The following is a 20,642-nucleotide window of genomic DNA, read 5'->3' as shown; positions in this document are numbered from 1 at the left end:
AGTTCCCCATTGATAAAAAGGGGACAGTGATATTTCTTGACCTCAAGGGAATGTGAGGTTCTTGGGTATTGTGGTGATGGGGACTAAGATCTCAGCTAGATCTTGTAGAGGAGCACAAACATTGTCCCATTCTAGGGAGCTTGCAGGTGCTAGTTTCCTAGATGAGGGTAAGGTGGATATGGGGCCAAGGCCATCTCCAAACCAGCTTGGACAGCTTATAGGGCATATCAGCGGCCCAGGGCCTGAGCTTAAACTTGATCTAACAATGGGCAAAGTCAATGCACATCCCTGATCTTGGCTGTACAGATGTACTCTGGAAAAGGAGGGTGGAATAACTTAATTTTATCTCCTCTGTGCCCCCTTTTCAGAACTCATGCAGCTCCCATAGCGCTCGAAGAATGTGAGATATGGGGGAAATTTCCAATTGGAAGGAGCTAATCACAGCAGAATCTAAATAACTGCCCCTCATCTTACTATACACTGCTCTCTCATCAAAATACAAAGCGCTGCACTACAACACACCCTGCGTATCAGGCATCGGACCCTCAGTGGTAATGGATATTAGAATTTTGGAATACTTCATACTTTAATACAACGTGTTTAAAACCCATATGTAGGTCTGTAACCATTGCTCAGGTGTAACACTAGCGCCATCTAATGATCAACTACAATATAGTTAGGAGGTGCAGGAAGAACATGAAACATGGATGTCTGATTATTATTATTATAATTAAATGTATATGAGTAATACATGTATTTGTCCTGTTTGCTATTTTTTCAATGGCTTCACATAATATTTTCGGTGAATCAGTTGCTCTTATGAAGGAGAGGTAATTTGCATAAGTAAAGTTTAACTGAAAGCATTCTTTGGCTTAAATTCTTTGTGAAATATTACATTCACTGTGGCAAAGAATTACAGGCAAGAATTACTTTGCAATGATGGAGTTAAACAATGCTTTTATTTAGCAGGATTACATTCATTTTATAATCAAAGGTCAGTGGCAAATCAACTGAAATTTAATGTGCAATACAAAAGTATAGTCAAGTAGATTATGACTCTATTTCCTGTTTAAGGATAAAATTCAGCAGGAGTTCCATGCTCTGAAGTAGACTCATTTAGACTTTAAGACCAGAAGGGACCCATCATGATCATCATGCACATTGCAGGCCACAGAACCTCACCCACCCGTTCCTGCAATAGACCTATGCCCATTAATAGCTAAAATAAGATTTTTGAATAATCTAAAGTAATTATGGAAATAGTTTCAATTACTGAACAATATTCAGGACATATAACACATAATGCAGAGCGGAACTTCATCGTTTTACCCAGAATTCAAGCGGTTATGAAAACATTGAGAATTGTTTTGTTTTGTTTTATCCTTGGTTCTTTTCTCTTTCAAATAAAACAATCTCAAGGAAGAGAAAGTGATGGATAGCAGGATATTATTTTATTTCAGTGGTGCATTTGCAGGAAGCATGACAATTTTCCTTCACCACAGAATGATTACAGCCAAAGAGGTCTTTTAAGGTGGCACAGTTTGTGTATTTATCCATATACTTGCAAGGGTTGGCTGAAATAAACCAAATGGTAAACAGAGTTAGATGATAAAAGGATAAGTCAGTCCTAAATCAGTTAATTGTTTTCCTTTCAAAATGTATTTTTCAATCCATTGTCTTCATAAACCTATGTAGTCTTGTTTGCCTCTCTGTTTTTAACCTGCTGGGCCTCATTCTGAGCTCAGTTAAACTACCTTCAGTGGATTTACACTGATGTAAGTGAAAGTAGAATCAAAGTTGTGCTCAGGCCACGGTAGAATTTAGTCACTGGCATTCACTGAATATCACTTTGAAACAGAAGATCAGCCATATCATACAGTGTAACAAGCCAAAATCAACCATTGTACAAATCAACTGAAGTTAGTGGAGATACAAAAGGACTGAACTGTAAGGTTGTACCAAGAATAGGACAGTTTATTTTCATTTTTGTTAGGAATTTATTGTTCTGAACACAAATCATTGCTGGTAATAATAATAAGCACCTTTCCTCTGAAGATCTCAAAGTGTTCTTTAAGCTTTAATAAATTAAGCTCCACAACAAAGTACAGTGAAGTAGAGAATTATTCTTTTTCTCAGTTTCAGAGACTAGAGTCGGAGGGGGGTGAATGCAAACTGGAAGGTGAAACTATTTGCACACTTAACCATATACACACTTTTGCTCACACTTAACTGAGGCCTGCAAAGCTCCAATGCATATGCAGAGCTCTGTGCATACGTGTAACCCACCAGCTTGTGTGTGTATTGGGTGTTTGTGTCCCTAAGTGTATGGGGCTGAAAAACTTTAGATTGAATACTTAGTGCTGAGGTCCCCAACAGAGGGCACTGCTAGCACTACCTAGATTACATAGATCACTGATGCATGTCTAACGCTATGACAGAGCTGATGGGATTTACTTTACCCATGACTGTTTTAATGTGACTCTTATTTATTAAATATTGCCCAAAATAGCACTTCTATCGTTTGAGAGATACCAGAGGATTTTATTGTACAGTTTGAGAAAAAGCAGGGGAAAGTTGTATAAGTGTCTGTTTTAAGTTTCTAAGGGATTATTGTGAAAGAGTTGAGTAAACAACAGATTTCAAAGGGATGAGGACTCTCTTGACAGAACTCTCAACACAATGTTATTCTTAAGGCTGTGATTCAGTCAGGAAGGTCACATCAGTCACGGATTCCGTGACTTTACCGGACCTCCCTGTCTTCTTCGGCTTCAGCTGTCAGCGGCTGAAGCTGGGCCTGGAGGAAGGACTGTGCACCCCTGCCCTGCAACTGGGGCCGGAACCAGGACCCTGCAGCTTGCAGTGGGGGCTGCAGCCAGGGTCATGCCCCCCCCTTGTGGCTTCCCAGGGCCGTGTGACTCTCCCCATCCCCCCATGGCTGCAGCTGGGGCTGTGAGCCTAAGTGGCTATGGCTGGGGTTGAACCTGGGATTATGTGCCCCTGCCCCACAGCTGCCGCCAGCTCAGGAGCTGGGGGCTGTGCGACCCCCCCACCCCCCATGGCTGCGGCTGCTGGAGCTGGGGCTGTGCCCGCCCCAGTGGCTGGGGGGCTCGGCCTGTCAGTCTTCTCCATGGGACTCCAGCTGTCATTCCTCCCCCCCACCTAGCTCTGCCCCCTGGTTATTTTTAGTAAAGTCACAAAGAGGTCAGGGGCTCCTGTGATTTTTGTTTGTTGCCTGTCACCTGCCTGTGACGTTTATTAAAAATAACTGTGAGAAAATCTTAACCTTAGTTACTATCCAAGGTAATCTCGCATTATTTATTTCTTCAGGAAAGATCTGGAAAGAACAAAAGACCATTAACTTACTGCAGAGTCCTCGGTCACAGGCATCAGGGCAATCGCCACACGTTGGTCCCTGTTTGTATGGTTTAGATAAGTCTGCTACATTGTTTCCTCTGAAATTAAAAAGCAACCCAAACATAATATATCCCTTTAAAATAAAGTTAACATACTGTATAACGTAGAACTCATTCCATAGATTGTGTGGGAAACCTGCTTCTAAACAATCCTGTTTTAGTTCAAATTATGCTTTGGATAGAGGATGTTCTATTTGAAAGGAAAGAAAGACATACATTTCCGTGATTATAATTTTTTTTAAATTCAATATAATAATTCGGTCCTTGTATAGAATATACAGTAACACAATTAATCCTCTGCACCTTCCATCCAAAGACTTCCAGATATGTTTTGGACAGTAATGAAATAACCCTTATAGCACCCCTTTGAGGTAGGTCAGTATTGGAGGTATACAAATATTAAAATACCCTCTCTCCCTCTGAATATTCATTTACAACTAAATCAAAACTTGCTTTTGAAAATATCTGTGGCCCTCTCCTGTTTGCTTTGCATGAATGTCTGAGCGCTTGAGCTCCGATTCAACGGCCCAAACCTGTTCTGCAAGGCACTTAAACGTAGGCTTTCATTTCAACATTCAATAAAATAAATATTAACAATGTGACCCAAAGTCAGTGCATGACTGTTTTAGCTTCACTCCCTTTGTATCGAAAAGTGTTGACAACATCGATGCTTGCAAATTTTTACCCAATTGAAATAGGATATTTCTAGGATATTTCAGTTCTAGGAGCCATTATCTGAGCATGCACCTGCTTCCTTGTTTCCCAGTTTTTAGTCATGTAGATACCTTAGAAGTAGGGCTGTCAAGCAGTTAAAAAAATTAATCATGATTAATCGCGCTGTAAACAATAATAGAATACCATTTATTTAAATATTTTTGGATGTTTTCTACATTTTCAAATATTTTGATTTCAATTACAGCACAGAATACAAAGTGTACAGTGCTCACTTTATATTTATTTTTGATTGCAAACATTTGCACTGTAAAAAAGAAACTTCAATTCACCTCATTGGAGTACTGTCTTGCAATCTCTTTATCATGAATGTTGAACTCACAAATGTAGAATTATGTAAAAAAGAACAACAGCACGTAACCATAAAACAATATAAAACTTTGGCGCCTACAAGTCCGCTCAGTCCTACTTCTTGTTCAGCCAGTCGCTCAGACAAACAAGCATTCAGTGTTGGGTGAGGACAGCAGAGGGGGGAAGTAAGCAACGACTTGTGCAGGAGGAGGGTCTGGGAGGACAGGGGCTGACAACGGGGAGGAGCAAGCAATCACTTGGGCAGGAGGAGGGGGAGGGAGGTGTCTTGCTGCTACTTCTGGAAGGGTGGTTTCTGGTACTGGGCTCTCCGCCTTTTACTGAGCTAGCTGGGCTCCCTTCAGCTGAGTGGGCCCTTGCTTGCAAGGGAGGGTGGCTTTTACCTCAGGGACTCACCATACTCAGGGGAGGAGAGGCTGGTGCAAGGAGGCTGAGCTTGCCAGGCCCACGTTCTCTATGGGGTACCCCCAGAGCGAGCGGCAATGGGGCACGACGCAGGGGGGTTGGTCCCGGGAGTGAGGGGCCAGCCGGGAACAATAGGGCCTGGGCTGGCTAGGGTGACGATACGTCCCTTTTTCAGCTCTGTCCCGGCTGTCCCTACTTCTTCGCCAAAACGGGTCATTTGTCCCGGAGGCAAGGCAGAGTGGAGAGAGGCGGATGCTGCCTGCAGGTCAGCTGAAGGCAGCCCTGCCTGCTCACAGGAAAGCGGAGAAATCTGCTGCTGGAGAGCAGTGCTGGCTTCAGAACTGACCCCTGGGTGGCACAGAGATGGGGCGGGGGGGAAATAAGCCTCAGCCGGGGGAGGTGAGACGCTCGGGGGTGGGGATCAGGCTCAGCCAGGGGCAGCGCAGAGCAGGGGGTGGGGATCAGGCTCAGCCAGGGGCGGTGCAGCACTATGGGGGGATTGAGCCCCAGCCATGGGCAGTGAGAAGCTGTGGGGAGGGTTCAGCCTAAGCTATGGGCGACACAGGGCTCTGGGGTGGGGGTCAGCCCCTGAGCTTGGGATGGAGGTCAGTCCCAGCCCTGGGTGGCACGCGGGGGAGGGGTCAGCCCCAGCTGCGGGCGGCACAGGGCTGGGAGGGGGAGACCCCACCGTGGGCAGTGTGGAGTTCTGGGGGAGTGGGGGCAGCCCCAGATGTTGGCAGCACAGGGTGGGGAGGAGATAGCCCCAGCCCCGGGAGGCATGGGGAGGGTGGCTCGGGTGAACCCTGCAAGGGGTGAGGGGTGGCTCTGGCATAGGGTGACCAGATGTCCCGATTTTATAGGGACAGTCCCGATATTTATTTGGGTCTTTTTCTTATATAGGCTCCTATTACCCCCCCCCACCCACCCCACCCCCTGTCTTGATTTTTCACATTTACTGTCTGGTCACCCTACGAGTCTGGCGAGCGCCTGGCCGTCCTGCTTTTACTTAAAAATGCGGGGATGAGACCTACTTTACTTTCTGTAGCCTCTTCTTTTCCCATCCTCTGGTAGCGGCTTGCATTACTGCGCCTGACCAGACAGGTTCTTCGGAGCAGCTCATGAGGGTTTGCCATTAATGCGCGTTAAAAAAATCAATGCATTAATTGTGCGGTGCGTTAATCGCATGCGTTAACGGCAGGTAATTGACAGCCCTACCTGGAAGGTTTCAAAACATCTTACAGAGTGTTTCAACTTAAAGGAAATATATATTGGTACGTACGCGGGACAGTACTGGCAAACATAAAAGAACTGGAACTTATTCTGAGGACAGTAGGCAACTCCACATCCAATCTGGTAAGAACGATACCAAACCACCTGCAGGCATGAAAATAAGTACACTCAATCAGCAAGGTTTCATTTCATTCATGGATTGTCTGAGATCCCCTTCATGGTCTCACAGAGCAGCAGCCCTTCAGTTCCTAAACCCATAACATCCCTCTGGGAACTGTAGCAACTGCTTAGATGGAAAAGTAATATCAAGGAAATATTTCTGTATATTTAGCTTTTAAAAAAATGCAATTTAGCAGCTGGGAGAAAGAGGAGCCTGAACCATGTAACCAACCACCTTTTGTAGAGCACCTGTACGATTTTTCAGACAAGAAAAGAAATGTTTTGTTTCTAATCAATGCTTTGAAATATGTTGCTTTGACATTTCCAAATCAACATTTTTCAGAAATGGTCATTCCACAATTTAGTATATTATTAGTAATTTAAGATACTTTGACATTTGGTCCCATTTTGGGAAGAAGAAAAATATCATAATTTTCAGCTGGAATATATCTTATTAAATATCTGATCCAGTGCCCTTTGAAGTAAATGGAAAGACTCTGAATTAGTTCAGTGGACTTTGGATCAGGCAGTGAATGACAGATAACAGTAATGATAAGTTTCTAGAGGTGTAGTCTCCTAACTTTCCTTAATTACACAGACACATTTCCATTGACTTTGATGGAGACACATGGGTGTTCAGATAAATATATTTTATTTCCAGACTGGTATCACTTTTCTTCCTAAAACAATATTTCATTTGTTGGAAATTTGTCATTAATCCCCATACCTGAGTGTAGCCACCAATAGGGGCATTGTCACTGATTGCTCCAGTACCATATTTGAAATTAGCCACTTGCTTATACCAGGATTGGATTGCATCAGACCAAGGGAGCGGATAAGTTGCCTGTAATATATTTTCACCACAGAGGACATCTGAAAATAGAAATGAGGCAGTTTCAAGACAGCATGAGGACAACTAGAGAGACTGTAGGAATAGCAGAGGAGATGTGAGTTACACCCTACAGTTAAGTTAACCACCAGATTTCCACCCTGTGCATTGTCTCTATTCAGAGAGTCATCAATTCCAAGGCCAGAAGGGACCACTGTGATCAGCCAGTCTGACCTCCTGTATAGCACAGGCCAGAGAACTTCCCCACAGTAATTCCTGTTTGAATTAGAACAGATCATTTAGAAAAAAAGCATTTCATCTTGATTAAAAATGTCCAGAAATGGAAAATCCACCACAATTTTTGATACATTGTACCAATGGTTAATTAACCTCACTTGAAAATTTACACCTTATTTCCAGTCTGAACAAAGCAGTACCTATAAGCCTGTACCTCTAAAAAGGCAATTATTGACCTGATCCAACCCCAGTGAAGACAATAGAAAGTGTCCCATTAACTTCCATAGGCTTTGGGGCAGGCCCCGTATGCCCAGAGATGTTCATTTGCAGACTTTTTAAACTAGAAGCATCTCGTTAAAATACCAGATGAAAAGGGCAGATTAAAAATAATAACACTGATTTCTAGTTAAAAGATACCATCTGTTCTTGGATTAACAGGCTACCATTAAATATTAGATGAAAATAGTCTCCCCCCCCAATAGCTGATTATGGTGTACATACCACCTGTGCAAACTTCTTTGTTTGTAAAATTCATTCCTGTGCAGGAGACTCACTCAAAGCTTGTGCCTCACTCTAAGTCCCACTTTACTAATTATTTGTATTACAATAGCATTTAAAGGCCATAACAGAGATTAGGGTTTAGTTGTGCTAGGCACTCTAATGACATAGTAAGAGACAGTCACTTCCCCAAAGAGATTAGGGTTCATGTCTCAACAGTCAAGACATGGCACACAGAATTAATGGATTCCTCCCCCTGATCCATAGAAAATGTCTGGGTTTTTTCCCCCATGGATTTTGGTGGGGGCAAATGGGTAAGAAAAAAAAGTTTGAACCAATTTTTTCCATGGTGAAGAAAACATTCACTCTCTGGAGGAGATTGTGTGTGTCAAGTTTCAACTCAGGTGGATTTTTTCCTTTATTGCATTGTTGGCCCCTAACTATATGGATTTGGAAGTGAAATCTCAACCTGTCCCATATCAGTGCTCCTGCTCTGCTAAAATAACACTTTTGCAGTAATATGGTTGTACCTGTAAGTCTCCAGATGGTTATTTCAATCACTCATAATTTATAGTTACTCTTCACTTACCATTGACGACTCTCTCATTTCTAGGACTGATGGACATTTTACACTGATCTGCCCATCTCTGAGCATTGTCCGCAGCTTCAGGACTCCAAAACTCGAGGAAACAAGGAGAGATATCATATTTACCTTTTGGTAAAACCAGTCCGCAATAGTGAATGTAGAACTAAATACAGATCTGGAGATTATGGCCTGGCTATTCAAGGGGTGTCAGTCAGAATAGGCCCATGGAAGTCACTGTAGCTAGGCTGGTTTATACTAGCTGGGGATCCTGAATGTTATAATGTCCTGAAGATTTCTTCTATCTATTTGAAGTGGATTGTTCCCTTAAATGAAAACTCCTCAGCCCCAGAGCCTAAGTGACCCTCTTGTCACCATGAATGAATAAACCAAAATCTCTATAGTTTAGAGCCTAGCCCTGAAAAGTGCCATGGTTTATGATGGTAGCAATGTTTGGACCAATGGAAAGGTCTGTAAACCAGTTTCCAATCTGCTTTAATAATGGTTTGGCAGTCATAAAGGACATGAAACCTGTATTGTACATTAGAAATATGTTGAGGCAAACCTTTTTTGCACAGTTCTAGCACACAAAGATCCAGGAGCTGGAAATCCCTGCAAAGGGGGCCTGGAGGGACAGCATCTGCTATTCCAGGCCTAGGCACCACTCAGGTCTTATTTTGAGGGCTTAAATGGGACATAAATGGTGCAGAGCCCATGTACTAGACTCCTGCACAAGAATGGGAATTTCTCTCCTAGAGCTCCTTCCATTCAAAGATCTCAAAGCAATTTAGAAATGCTATTGATGTAAGACCCTTGGAGGTAGGTGAATATTATTCAGTTCAGTAGATGGGAAAACTGAGGCACAGAGGTTAAGGGTAGGATTTTCAATAGCATTTGGGCTTCTAAGTCACTTCAGTGGTTTTGAAAAAATTCCTCTGTAATTGACTTGCAGCAGAGCAGGAGCAGATCCTGGCCTACCAGTGCCTAGGCCAATGGCCAACCACAAGGACATGCTTCTCTCCCACTCTACTTACATTCCCACAGCTTAGCAGGAAAGCTGCACCTTATCATGGAAAGGATTCTGACGGCCAAGTTTGCCACTCTGTGACAATGGGAAACATTTCAGATCTGTAGGAACAGCAATGCCATGTAGCTTACCATCTTCAGCATGTTTCTGGCAGTGGGATTCACCCCTCGCCGAAGGTCATTGTGCTTGTCAACGATCATCTTTTGGTTATTCTCATTTAAATTGGACAAATCATAAAAACCCAGACCTGGATTCTAAAATGAAAATCACAGGGAAAGTTTCGTCTCATTTTTGTTTGCCAAATCCCACCACACTCAATGCATTAACCTATGATCCCAGTTGCCTATTTTAACCACTGTTTGATGATTCATAGAATATCAGGGTTGGAAGGGACCTCAGGAGGTCATCTAGTCCAACCCCCTGCTCAAAGCAGGACCAATCCCCAACTAAATCATCCCAGCCAGGGCTTTGTCAAGCCTGACCTTAAAAACTTCTAAGGAAGGAGATTCCTCCCTAGGTAATGCATTCCAGTGCTTCACCGCCCTCCTAGTGAAAAAGTTTTTCCTAATATCCAACCTAAACCTCCCCCACTGCAACTTGAGACCATTACTCCTCGTTCTGTCATCTGCTACCACTGAGAACAGTCACAACCCTTCTGAGCAAAAGGCAATTAGTGTCCCTGCATACTTGGATGACAACAGCCTCACAGTGGATTTATCAACTCCAAATTGATTCCCCACTGACCGGTAGCAGTCTGGCATTGCAAGTTTCCACACGGTGATCATCACTCGCTTCTCCACTGTCAGAGCGGATTTAATTTCAGTGTCACTGCACTACAGGGCTGAGGAGAGCTCTGCACACAGTTCCTGGAAAGTAGCCTTGTGCATATGGAACTTCTGCCGCCACTGCTGCTCATCCCATAACTGCATAATCCCACCAATCAGTGGGTGTTTCTCGGGACCAGAAACGGCGCTCACCTGTGTTCAGCTGCCACACAGCTACCAGCAGCAACCAGGAATTGTTTTGTTCTACGGCTTCCTGCAGGGCTGCTTGAAAGACACTGCAATGTTCCGCCCCGCGGCTTTGGAAATATTGCAGGATAAGGAGTGTGGTGTTTGTAATGCTTGCAACAACGGTGCACAACTGAGTGGGGTCCATGCTTCTTGGGATATGGCCTATGCATGGCTATGCCAGTCTTTTGGAAAAAAGGCATGAAATATTATGGGTTCCAGCTGAAATTAGGGGAAGGAGGGAGAAAGTGTTGAAGCCATGTTCCCAGTCCCCCCTGAGAGAGAGAATGTTTTGGTGCCATGGAGGCATTGAAGGCTCTTCCCAAAAACCCCTGTGGTGTGTTGCACTGTCGGATAGCTACCCCCAGTGCACTGCTCTCTGCATCGATGCAAGCACTGCTAGTGAGGACATGCTCCACTGACATAAGCCATGTGGTGTGGACATGCACTACCGACTTAATTACTGTGGCAGCTGGATGTCAACTTAACTGAAGTAGACTTAAGTTTGTAGTGTAGACATGCCCTCTGGCTTCTCCAACCACCCCGAGCGGGTGCTAGGGGTGCCTACCTAATGTGGCTTCCCAAAGAAGGTATGGGAAGCTGAGCCACTGGAGCCATCTCCAGGGAATAGACTTAGAGTGGAAGGAACCCAATCTGTCTCTCCGCCTCCTCTCTCACCACAGCTGTTTTAACAGCAGGCAAAAGGATTGCTCTCCTGGTATATACCCTACTTCTCTTCCTACTGGTTGGGCTCCTCCCAAAGGGGAAAGAGTTGCAAGAGCCAGCTCCTTTGTTAAAGTGCCAGTCCCAACCCCCATCTATAAAATGGGGATAATGAAACTTTCCTGAAATTCCTCCCTTTACGAGGTGCTTTGTGACCTATGAAGTAAAAGCCCCATAACAGAGCCAAACATTTATAGTTTAGTCACCTTAATCCTCACACTAATAAATTCACACCCAAGTGAGAAAGTTCCTGTGGCTTACTATGGTATATGCAGCCATGATTATACTGTACTCATCATGTTCTTAGGATTTGTTTAACTGGCTCTCACTGGTGTTGGAAGCATCCCCTTGGGTTATGGAGCACTGTCAGTAAATGGCTCTCCTTCTTAGTGAGTAGCAGAAAACCCATCTCGCAGCATTCAGCCCCCCACTCCTCCATTTAGAGCCTTCCCTTCTGCTTCCCTAGTCAGTAGGTACCTAAATTCCCTATTTGTCTCTTGGTACCCCAGTCAATCTCTTCTGACTCTGCCCCCTCCCACTGTCCATCCTAATATGCATATATTTGGCTCCTTCTACCTCCCGCTTTCCTGGCTTTTCTGGCTTTCCCTTCCATTCAACCAGTTCATCAACTCCCTGCTCCTCTTTGCTCATTGCAATTTCCCTGGCTGCTTTACACTGCTCCTTTCCACTGATACCTTCTATACCATCCATCTAGTCACCTCTGTCTGCCACTCCCACTGGTTAGCGTCATCCCTCCCATTCCGTTAGCATGTTATTTTCAGTGGTCCCTATCTTGCTGATCCCTCCCCTTCTACTTCACCCGTCAGTGGTGACCCATTTTGTTTTTATCTGCTGGTGAATTCCCTCTTATTCCTACAGCCACTGAAGTCCTGCCCCTCTCCCGTTCCTCCTCAATTGACCCTCTCAATCTGATAGCTGGCTTTGGGAATGCAGAGATGGGCCTGAACAACATCCCCAGATCCAAACATCCCTGAATGTTTGGAAAGCACGGATGTGGATCCAATATCAAACTTTGCAACTAGCCTCTGTCTCTAGAATGGGCTGAACAAGATGCTGGGGCCCAAACACCTCCCTACTTTGGAAAAGCTCATGTCTGGATCAGCACTCAGTGGATTCCTGGCATTTAAGTTAAATGGCTTTAGAGTGAAACCAACTCATGACCTGCCAGGGAAAGGTTTGTTGTCAGTACCTCAGTGAAGAGAAGGGTATGGCTCACAACTAATAGGGAGAAGGATCAGAAATTTAATTTTAAAAGATGTTGGAAAACTGGAACTTTACACGTTTTTGAACTGAAATATCCCAAAATGGGACCCTTAATTCTCATAATCTCTACTGTACAGTATTTAGTATATAGCACTGAGATCAGAGCAATCAGAGATTTGTTCTGTAGCTGCTGATGTCAATGGAGATCCTGTGTGCATCTGTCTACATCAGTTTCAAAGAAAGAAAAACATTTTAAAGGGAAAAAAAGTATTCTATTCCTGAAGGGACAGTGCAGGTAACAAAAGAGCAATGAATGAACCCAGTTTGCTATGGATCTCATTGTGGCCTGCATTTTTTTGTTTAATCTGTGACTAGAAAACAGTTTTATTGAACAAAATAGAATTGGAGTTGAATATCAGGAGGATGCTGAATGCATGCAAATGATGTTTCAGATCATTGTGGGAATTTCCAATGTAATTAATAGGTGTCAGAGGACATGTCAGGGGACATGGACAAGAGAGAGTTTTGGATAGCGGAGATTCAGATAAATGAAGGTGCTCTGTATGTGAATAGCTATGAAGTGTCTGTCCTCTGTGAACAAGCAGTGCCTTTAGAAACAGCCAGCACTAAACCACCTGCTTTTCCACTTGTTTCCATTAGGATGGCAAAGTGCCAGGAAGGAGTTCCAGAAAATAATGGAATCACCACAGCACCAGCATTTCCATACCAACAAAGTTTGATTCTCCTCTTGCTTGCACCAGTTTAAATTAAATATAATTCCATTGAACTCAGTGGAATTACACCAGTATAAGACTAGTGTGAGAGGAGAAGCAGACCTTACCTGTGGTGAATATTTACATAAACAAGGGTGGATTCTTTGAAGGGAAAAATGTGGAAATGCTTAGAACACATGCTGAGGTAATGGGTACTGGTGGTCAAATACCATCTGTACTTATGGAACTCCAGGCAACTAACTATTTTGGAGGTGGCTTAGTACAAAACTCAGCCCATTCCTATTCCTCTGCATAGACATAAAGGTACATACCTGTCCAACAGCTTGGTGCAGAGCAGCAAGGCACACGATCACAGTTAGCAGACCCATCTCTGTGAAAAAATAAACACAGTGTCATTTAGTCTCTTTTCTGTCAAAGCTTTTGGTGCACTTGCAGAAGCAGCGTTTTTGTTTGTGGAATATATTTCTGGAGCAAGACGGGGTGATTTGGGATGAAGGCAACTTGGGTTCTAACATTTTAATGGGAAAAAATCTTCTTTTGTCTCCATTTCTCTTATTTGAAATAACTTGAATGTGCAGCAGTTTTCTGCCTGTCTTCTCCCCACTTTATTAAAGGAGCCTGCTTTGTTCATTGATGCAGTAGATCAGGATCTCACCACTGCCCTCCTCAAAGAACATAGCATTGAACAGCTGTGTGCAGGAGAGAGGGGCTGTTTTAACAGATGCTGCACTGAGATGGATATACTAGTCCTCAGTTCCTTGCCCTTCCTCGCCCATATCAACCCCACACTCATTCCTCCCACAGGTGACCCAGTCCTCTACCAATTTACACATAGCACTCCATTCCTTGTTAATGTTCTTCCACTCCCTTCTCCTGCCCTGCTAGTTGCCTTTTTTCTGTATTGCTTCCTCACTGCTGATTGCTCAAACTCCCCACTGTTTCCCAACTTGGCCCTAAACCATTATGTTTGACTTGCCTCCCCTAACTCTCAAGTCAGAGATAAGAAGCAGGGAGGGGGGTGAGGTGTAGAGCTGGTCAAAAAAAAAAAATCAGAATTTCTGCCCTATGGGAAGTTCTGATATTTTGAATTCCGCCCCCCCCAAATTGGGTAGAAAAGTTAGAATATCAACATTTCTTACTGAACAGAAAGCTACAAAAAATTCATAAATGTTGAAACATTTCATTTTAGTTTATTTCAACACTGAACTGAGTCCACCTAAGCTTTTGCAATGCCTCATGGAAGTTTTAGTTCCAGGGTGTCTCATCCAGATTCTCCTCTCTGGACTGGGCTCCCTGGCTGGACTACACCTCCTATGATGCACCATGGCAGTTCAGAGGGGAGACTGGGATACATGATGAGAGATGTATTCCAGCCAGGGAGCCCAACCAACAGAAGAGAATGGGTGTGTGCAGCACCCAAACTGCAACTCCCTTGAGGCAGTGCAGCATCTTAAGTGGACATAGATGAATGTTGCATTGACCTGAAATGAAACTATTTGATTCGATTTGACAAAGCAAAATATTTTGATTGGGGTCAACCTGACTCAAAAACAAAATGCTTCTTTGATTTTCCTGACTGAAAAAAGAATTATGGCACAATTGATATTTTCCTGCAGAAAATGTTGATTTTGTGGAAACTGCATTTTCTGTCAATGTTTTTTTTTTTCACAAAAAATTCTCACATAGCTCTAGTTATGTGTTGGGGGGAAGGGGAGGAGGGTGTCATATCAGAAAGCAGGCAAGAAGATCAGGTCTCTACCCTCCTTGTCTCCCCATTACTAGATACTTTCCCTGATCGCTTAATTAGCTTGCACTGGTAGGGAGACTGGTGAGATGACTCCTGCTGAATCTTTTCCATGTCTAGATTCTATGGGCCTGATTCTGCTCTCACTCTAATGCGACTGAAGTCAGTGAAATTATACAAAGGTAAAACTTGTGTGAGGAAAACCAAGCTCTTAATATCCCACCATCTCCTAGATTTGATCAGCCCTGCTACATTCACACATTAAAATATATATTCCTAATACTGAGTAGGGATACCCTGAATACAGGTGCCATGAGTAGCAGAGGTTACCAAGTTAGGAAACATAGCCTCATTTTTCACACCAGCTGACTCCTTGGCTATGCCAGGTTTCTCCATGGCTCCTGCCATGGCAGGCCTGCAGAGCAGCCGTTCAGACTTTTCTGGGAAGTTGGGTTTGGGGTTGATAACTTCTGCATTATGGTGCTGAAAGCAAGGGTGTATGTGTCTGTGTGCTTGTTAGTTTTTTGTTTTCTCTTGTGACCAGAGTTGGAGTGAATATTCACAGAAGTGGTTTTTGCAGGATTTAACAAAGCTCTATTCACCTTCATATGGATGGATTATTCCCTCTGTGCATTTGTATAATACATCCATCCATACATAAGGTGAGATTATTTTTGCACTATTGCTTTTTTAGATGGTCAATGTATTTGTTGGAACTCTTGATTGAAACTGGGTCATAAGGCCAGGTTACTTCAAACAGATAACACAGTACAAGGTCACTGTGATACCAGAACATATTCATGGGGTAAAATTGCTCCAGATGTTGAGAGTTAAATAGCAGATGCCGCTTGCCCTCACAGTGCCCAGATTATGAAAACAGACTATTGTTCCTTGGGCTGATAAAGTGACTTCCACAGGCAATAGCCAATTGAGAGAAAATTTCAGCTCATAGAGCAATATTATATATAACAATAAATATTAGCTTCAGCCTGTTGTATAAACACAGAAACTAGGTAAAAAGAAAAGGAATACTTGTGGCACCTTAGAGACTAACCAATTTATTTGAGCAAAAGCTTTCGTGAGCTACAGCTCACTTCATCAGATTCATGTAGTGGAAAATACAGTGGAGAGTTTATATACACAGAGAACATGAAACAATGGGTGTTACCATACACACTGTAACAAGAATGATCAGGTAAGGTGAACTATTACCAGCAGGAGAGCCGGGGGGGGGGGGGAAGGGCGGGGACGACCTTTTGTAGCGATAATCAAGGTGGGCCATTTCCAGCAATTGATAAGAATGTGTGAGGAACAGTGAGGGGGCGGGGGGAATAAACATAGGGAAATAGTTTTACTTTGTGAAATGACACATCCACTCAGTCTTTATTCAAGCCTAAGTTAATTGTATCCAGTTTGCAAATTAATTCCAATTCAGCAGTCTCTCGTTGGAGTCTGTTTCTGAAGTTTTTTTGTTGAAGAATTGCAACTTTTAGGTCTGTAATCGGGTGACCAAAGAGATTGACGTGTTCTCCAACTGGATTTTGAATGTTATAATTTTTGACGTCTGATTTGTGTCCATTTATTCTTTTATGTAGAGACTGTCCAGTTTGGCCAATGTACATTGGCAGGGGGGCATTGCTGGCACATGATGGCATATATCACATTGGTAGATGTGCAGGTGAATGAATCTCTGATAGTGTGGCTGATGTGATTAGGCCCTATGATGGTGTCCCCTGAATAGATATGTGGACACAGTTGGCAACGGGCTTTGTTGCAAGGATAGGTTCCTGGGTTAGTGTTTTTGTTGTGTGGTGTGTGGTTGCTGGAGAGTATTTGCTTCAGGTTGGGGGTGGCTGTCTGTAAGCAAGGAGTGGCCTGTCTCCCAAGATCTGTGAGAGTGATGGGTCGTCCTTCAGGATAGGTTGTAGATCCTTGATGATGCGTTCATCTGTTAGTCTGTATTCATCAAGGATCTACAACCTATCCTGAAGGATGACCCATCGCTCTCACAGATCTTGGGAGACAGGCCAATCCTTGCTTACAGACAGCCCCCCAACCTGAAGCAAATACTCACCAGCAACCACACGCCTCACAACAGAACCACTAACCCAGGAACCTATCCTTGCAACAAAGCCCGTTGCAAGGATACCATCATAGGACACCATAGTTTCATGATGTGACTAACAGTACAATCAGTATGATGGTTACAGTTCCCTGCACTGCAGGCATGAGTGATGCCATTGACTGTAGCATGGGAAATGCCAGACCAAGTGGGAGGCAAAGGTTTTAAATTATTTTCGTTTAAAGTGCATTTCTAATATTAAAGTCGGCTCATAGGACAAGCTCTGCTTGCTGCATTTGCAGAAGTAGCTACACTGTCAAAATTTCAAGTTTGTTTGAGTGAGGCAAGCAGGATATGGCCATGTTTTGTAGCAATGAGAAGATGTTCCATCATCACGGAGTAGCCAGGGTCTAGGCACTGAGGAAACATTGTCCCCTCCCCTACCAGCCAATGGTATATTTATGGAGCCGCTCATGCAGGCTACTTTACCACAAGCACCTCTAGTTTAGCCTGGCTGTGCTGAGGGGAGACCAGAGGATCCACACTGTCAGAACCTCTGCCTCGGCATGCTCTATCCTTCCAAACTCCATGTATCTTGCTACATAGAGCCCACACAGCACCAAACAGGGCATAGCTCATGTGCCCCCCGCACCAGCTCAGACAGTCTCTTCCCCATTGTTACATAAGAAAACCACACCAGGGGTTTGAGACTATGCCCAATAAAGCTAGTGGCAAAGCTGTCATATAATGCAGGCTGAGTCTGAGTTCTGCAGAGGGAGGGAAATCTTTGGGTGCAGAGGTATTGTCTGGATTTCCCTCTGAGAACATACATTATCTTCACTTTTAAAAAGAAGACCAAGGGAGGCTGAATTTTTATGATGATTCAAGGCTTGATACAAAGTTAATTCTAAGATATTAATGTATAGTGCTTGAAATTCCCCAGATAAATGTATGTTAAGGGATACAAAACATTTCTAGCATTAGTAATAAATTAAATGTTTGTTTCACAAACTTAAAATATTAATACACATTTGCACTCAATAAGATCTGACAATCAAGCCCACCCATATTAATAAATTGGTCCGTATCAGACTATATTATCCAAGATTTTGAAACCTAGGCACTGAAGGTAGATTCTTAAATAGATATCTGTGCTCCCAAATACAATTTTATACCAAGTAAATGGGATTAATTTCAATAGAGTCAGGTGCCTAAACACCTTGAGGGATCTGAGCCTTAAGTGCTCTTGAAAATTCCAGCACTAGAACTCTAACATCAGGTACCCAGGTTTGAAAATTGTAGCCATTTTATGCAAATTGTAATCATATATTAAAAATTCCTAATGGTAAAAAATCTATTAAACTACAAAGTTAGAAACAAATTCATACATTTGCCTTTTTACAACCCAATACAAATTTTTTCCTAGCTGAGAAATTTTTCTGACCTGTTTTTAATGCTGGGAATTTTCTGATAATTTTGCGACTACCAGTCATTGGTAGGGTTTGTTTATTCAGTTTACATTGTAATAAATTATTTTCTATCTTTTATGTGTTTTATATTTATGTCTTTTAGTTTTTTTCCCATTCACTAAGAATATACAATTAACCTGTTTTTCACTGAAATATTTAATATACAGTCTAATATACTGTACACATGAGCAAGTTGTTTAGCCTCTCTAGAGGAGAAAAACCTGTGCTCATACCCTGGTTTACATCAGGGGTAATTCCACTGAAATTACATCAGCATAAAATCAATGTAAGAGAGAGAAGAATCAGTCTTTCAGTGACTGAGCTTAACCACTTGCAAAGCAGGATAATAGATACCCACTGTGCAAAGTGATTTAAGATCCTTGCATGGAAAATGCCTTGAGATGATGGGCCAGATTTGGATCTGGATTACAATGGTGGGAATCAGATTAACCCCACTGATTTTAGGGGAGTCATTTCTCATTTACACCAGCACAACTTAGATCAGAACGTAGCCTGGTAAATAGAAAATATTATTTATTAGTATAGTTTCCCTGTGGGATTAGTGCATTAAAAGTGTAAAATTAAAAGTAAAGACATTTTGGTACTATTTACATTCTGAATAAAATACCATTGTGAGACAGTGCTGAATAAGTGTTTTCTCCAATATAATTTCTGTTAAAAAAAAATTAGTTACCTTTCTCCAGCCTGAGTCTGTCTATCTTTGGAAGGGCTGTAAGTGTTTGAAGTTATCTCCACTCTAGAGGTGTATATATAGCACACCTACTTCCTGTTTTATAAACACGTGGTTTAAAAAAAAAATTACAATATCAGCACAGTGCAGCATTCTTTAAAAAGAACTAACTTTAATCAGGGAACAGCTGACTGAAATTCAGCTAGTCCACCTGTGGTGTTCTTGTCTTTAAAAAACCAACAACAACAAAACAAAAACAGAAATTGGCTCTCCTAACACATGCCAGGCCTGGGAAGGTCAGTCCTTTCAGAGAGCAGGTGAAAATTCTTTGCCAATGTTCCACAAAGCTGACCTGTAGGCACTTCGGCTAAAGGGGGAGGTGATGTAGCACTGATCCTCACAAAAAAGAAAGAAGGGTTATAGTGGCAATGACTGCTTTGTAAGTCTCATTTCCAGCCCTAGTAAAATAATGGAATCAATATTAAGGGGGGGAAATTACTGGGCCAGCTCACCCCTCTCTAACACAATAGCCTCCTTGCTAAGGAAAACTCTGCGCTAAGCCCACTTAGAGTTTTCCTGGAACTGTTTCCTATGTTAAAATATCTTTATTATGCTAGCTTCCAGAGGTGAGACTGGGGCCCCATTGTGCTAGATGCTGTACAAACACAGAGTAAGAGAAACACGGATTGTGTTTGGAAAATGTCCAGTACATAGGTGCATGTGTGTTTGGTTTGCACCTTGCCCCATGGAAAAGGACTCTAAATTCCCTTCCACAGCATGAAAAACTTTTCTACTTTATCACTGATTATTGCAGAACACCTTAGGGCATCTCACACTCTGAGGCATTAAGGGTCCATAAGAAACAGCAACAAGACCTGGAGCAGCATTTAGAATTCTGATGAATGGAGCAAGGGGCTAAGCCAGTCACACTCTCCCCAGAAAGTGCCCAGGCTGCCAGCCCTCCTCCCTACAAGCAAATGGAAGAAGTAAATAGAAGGGGTCTAAGTATCTTCTACAGGGTTAGGACAGGACATGGGTCAGACAAATCCTAGAGTATTATGAGGAATAGGTCATTGGGCTTTTCCTCCTTCTTCCCATCAGAGCAGTGGTTCCCAAACTGGGTTCATGAACCCCTAGGGGTTTGCGAAATGTTACAGGGGGTTCTCGGGGAAAAAATTCCCTAATGGCGGACAGAGCTGTCCCTAGGGACCCCGGGCAGCACAGGGCCAGCAGCCCGGAGCCCCTGGACTTCCAAGAGCTAAGCAGATCAAAGCAAGCGTATCTATCACACTGAGGAGATTTAAACTTCAAGACTCCTTATAAGAAATGGAAAGGGAGGTGGATATTTTTTGCTGTTTTTAAAATTAAATAGGCAGCTAGTATTGTTTTTAAAATTATTATGAAGGTTTAAGCTTTGTTGTCATGTGCGTTGTTTGCCTGGACTGCTCAAGACCTGAAAGCTTGTGCAGGAGATGGCTTCTTAAATATCTTCATGCTGTTTCACATCTGATACTCCTTGATGAAACATAGGAGCCTTGTCTTATAACAGCTTATTCAAAGTGA

General features: G+C 42.9%; 1 protein-coding gene across 1 annotated transcript; it reads right to left on the bottom strand.

The window, feature by feature from the left end:
* Nucleotides 1–1,186: 1,186 nt before the first annotated feature.
* LOC141984412 (serotriflin-like) lies at nucleotides 1,187–19,116 on the bottom strand. The gene is made up of 8 exons (XM_074947457.1): nucleotides 19,083–19,116; nucleotides 13,425–13,483; nucleotides 9,554–9,676; nucleotides 8,402–8,492; nucleotides 6,976–7,121; nucleotides 6,139–6,233; nucleotides 3,364–3,452; nucleotides 1,187–1,574 (listed from the first exon to the last, which is right to left on the bottom strand). The coding sequence occupies exons 2-8, from the start codon at nucleotides 13,479–13,481 to the stop codon at nucleotides 1,447–1,449; spliced, it is 729 nt and encodes a 242-aa protein (XP_074803558.1). The 5' UTR covers nucleotides 13,482–13,483; nucleotides 19,083–19,116; the 3' UTR covers nucleotides 1,187–1,446.
* Between the last annotated feature and the right edge of the window lie 1,526 nt (nucleotides 19,117–20,642).

The sequence above is a fragment of the Natator depressus genome, chromosome 3 (assembly GCF_965152275.1).
Source record: "Natator depressus isolate rNatDep1 chromosome 3, rNatDep2.hap1, whole genome shotgun sequence".
Taxonomy (NCBI): Eukaryota; Metazoa; Chordata; order Testudines; family Cheloniidae; genus Natator; species Natator depressus.
This window is presented reverse-complemented; position numbering and strand designations above follow the sequence as displayed.

Coding starts and splice junctions, on each gene's coding strand:
- LOC141984412 (XM_074947457.1), bottom strand. CDS start 13,481: ATGGGTCTGCTAACTGTGATCGTGTGCCTTGCTGCTCTGCACCAAGCT. Junction 6,234..6,975: donor CTATTGGTGGCTACACTCAG/GTATGGGGATTA, acceptor TCATGCCTGCAG/GTGGTTTGGTATCGTTCTTA. Junction 1,575..3,363: donor CTGTGACCGAGGACTCTGCA/GTAAGTTAATGG, acceptor GGTTTATTTCAG/CCAACCCTTGCAAGTATATG.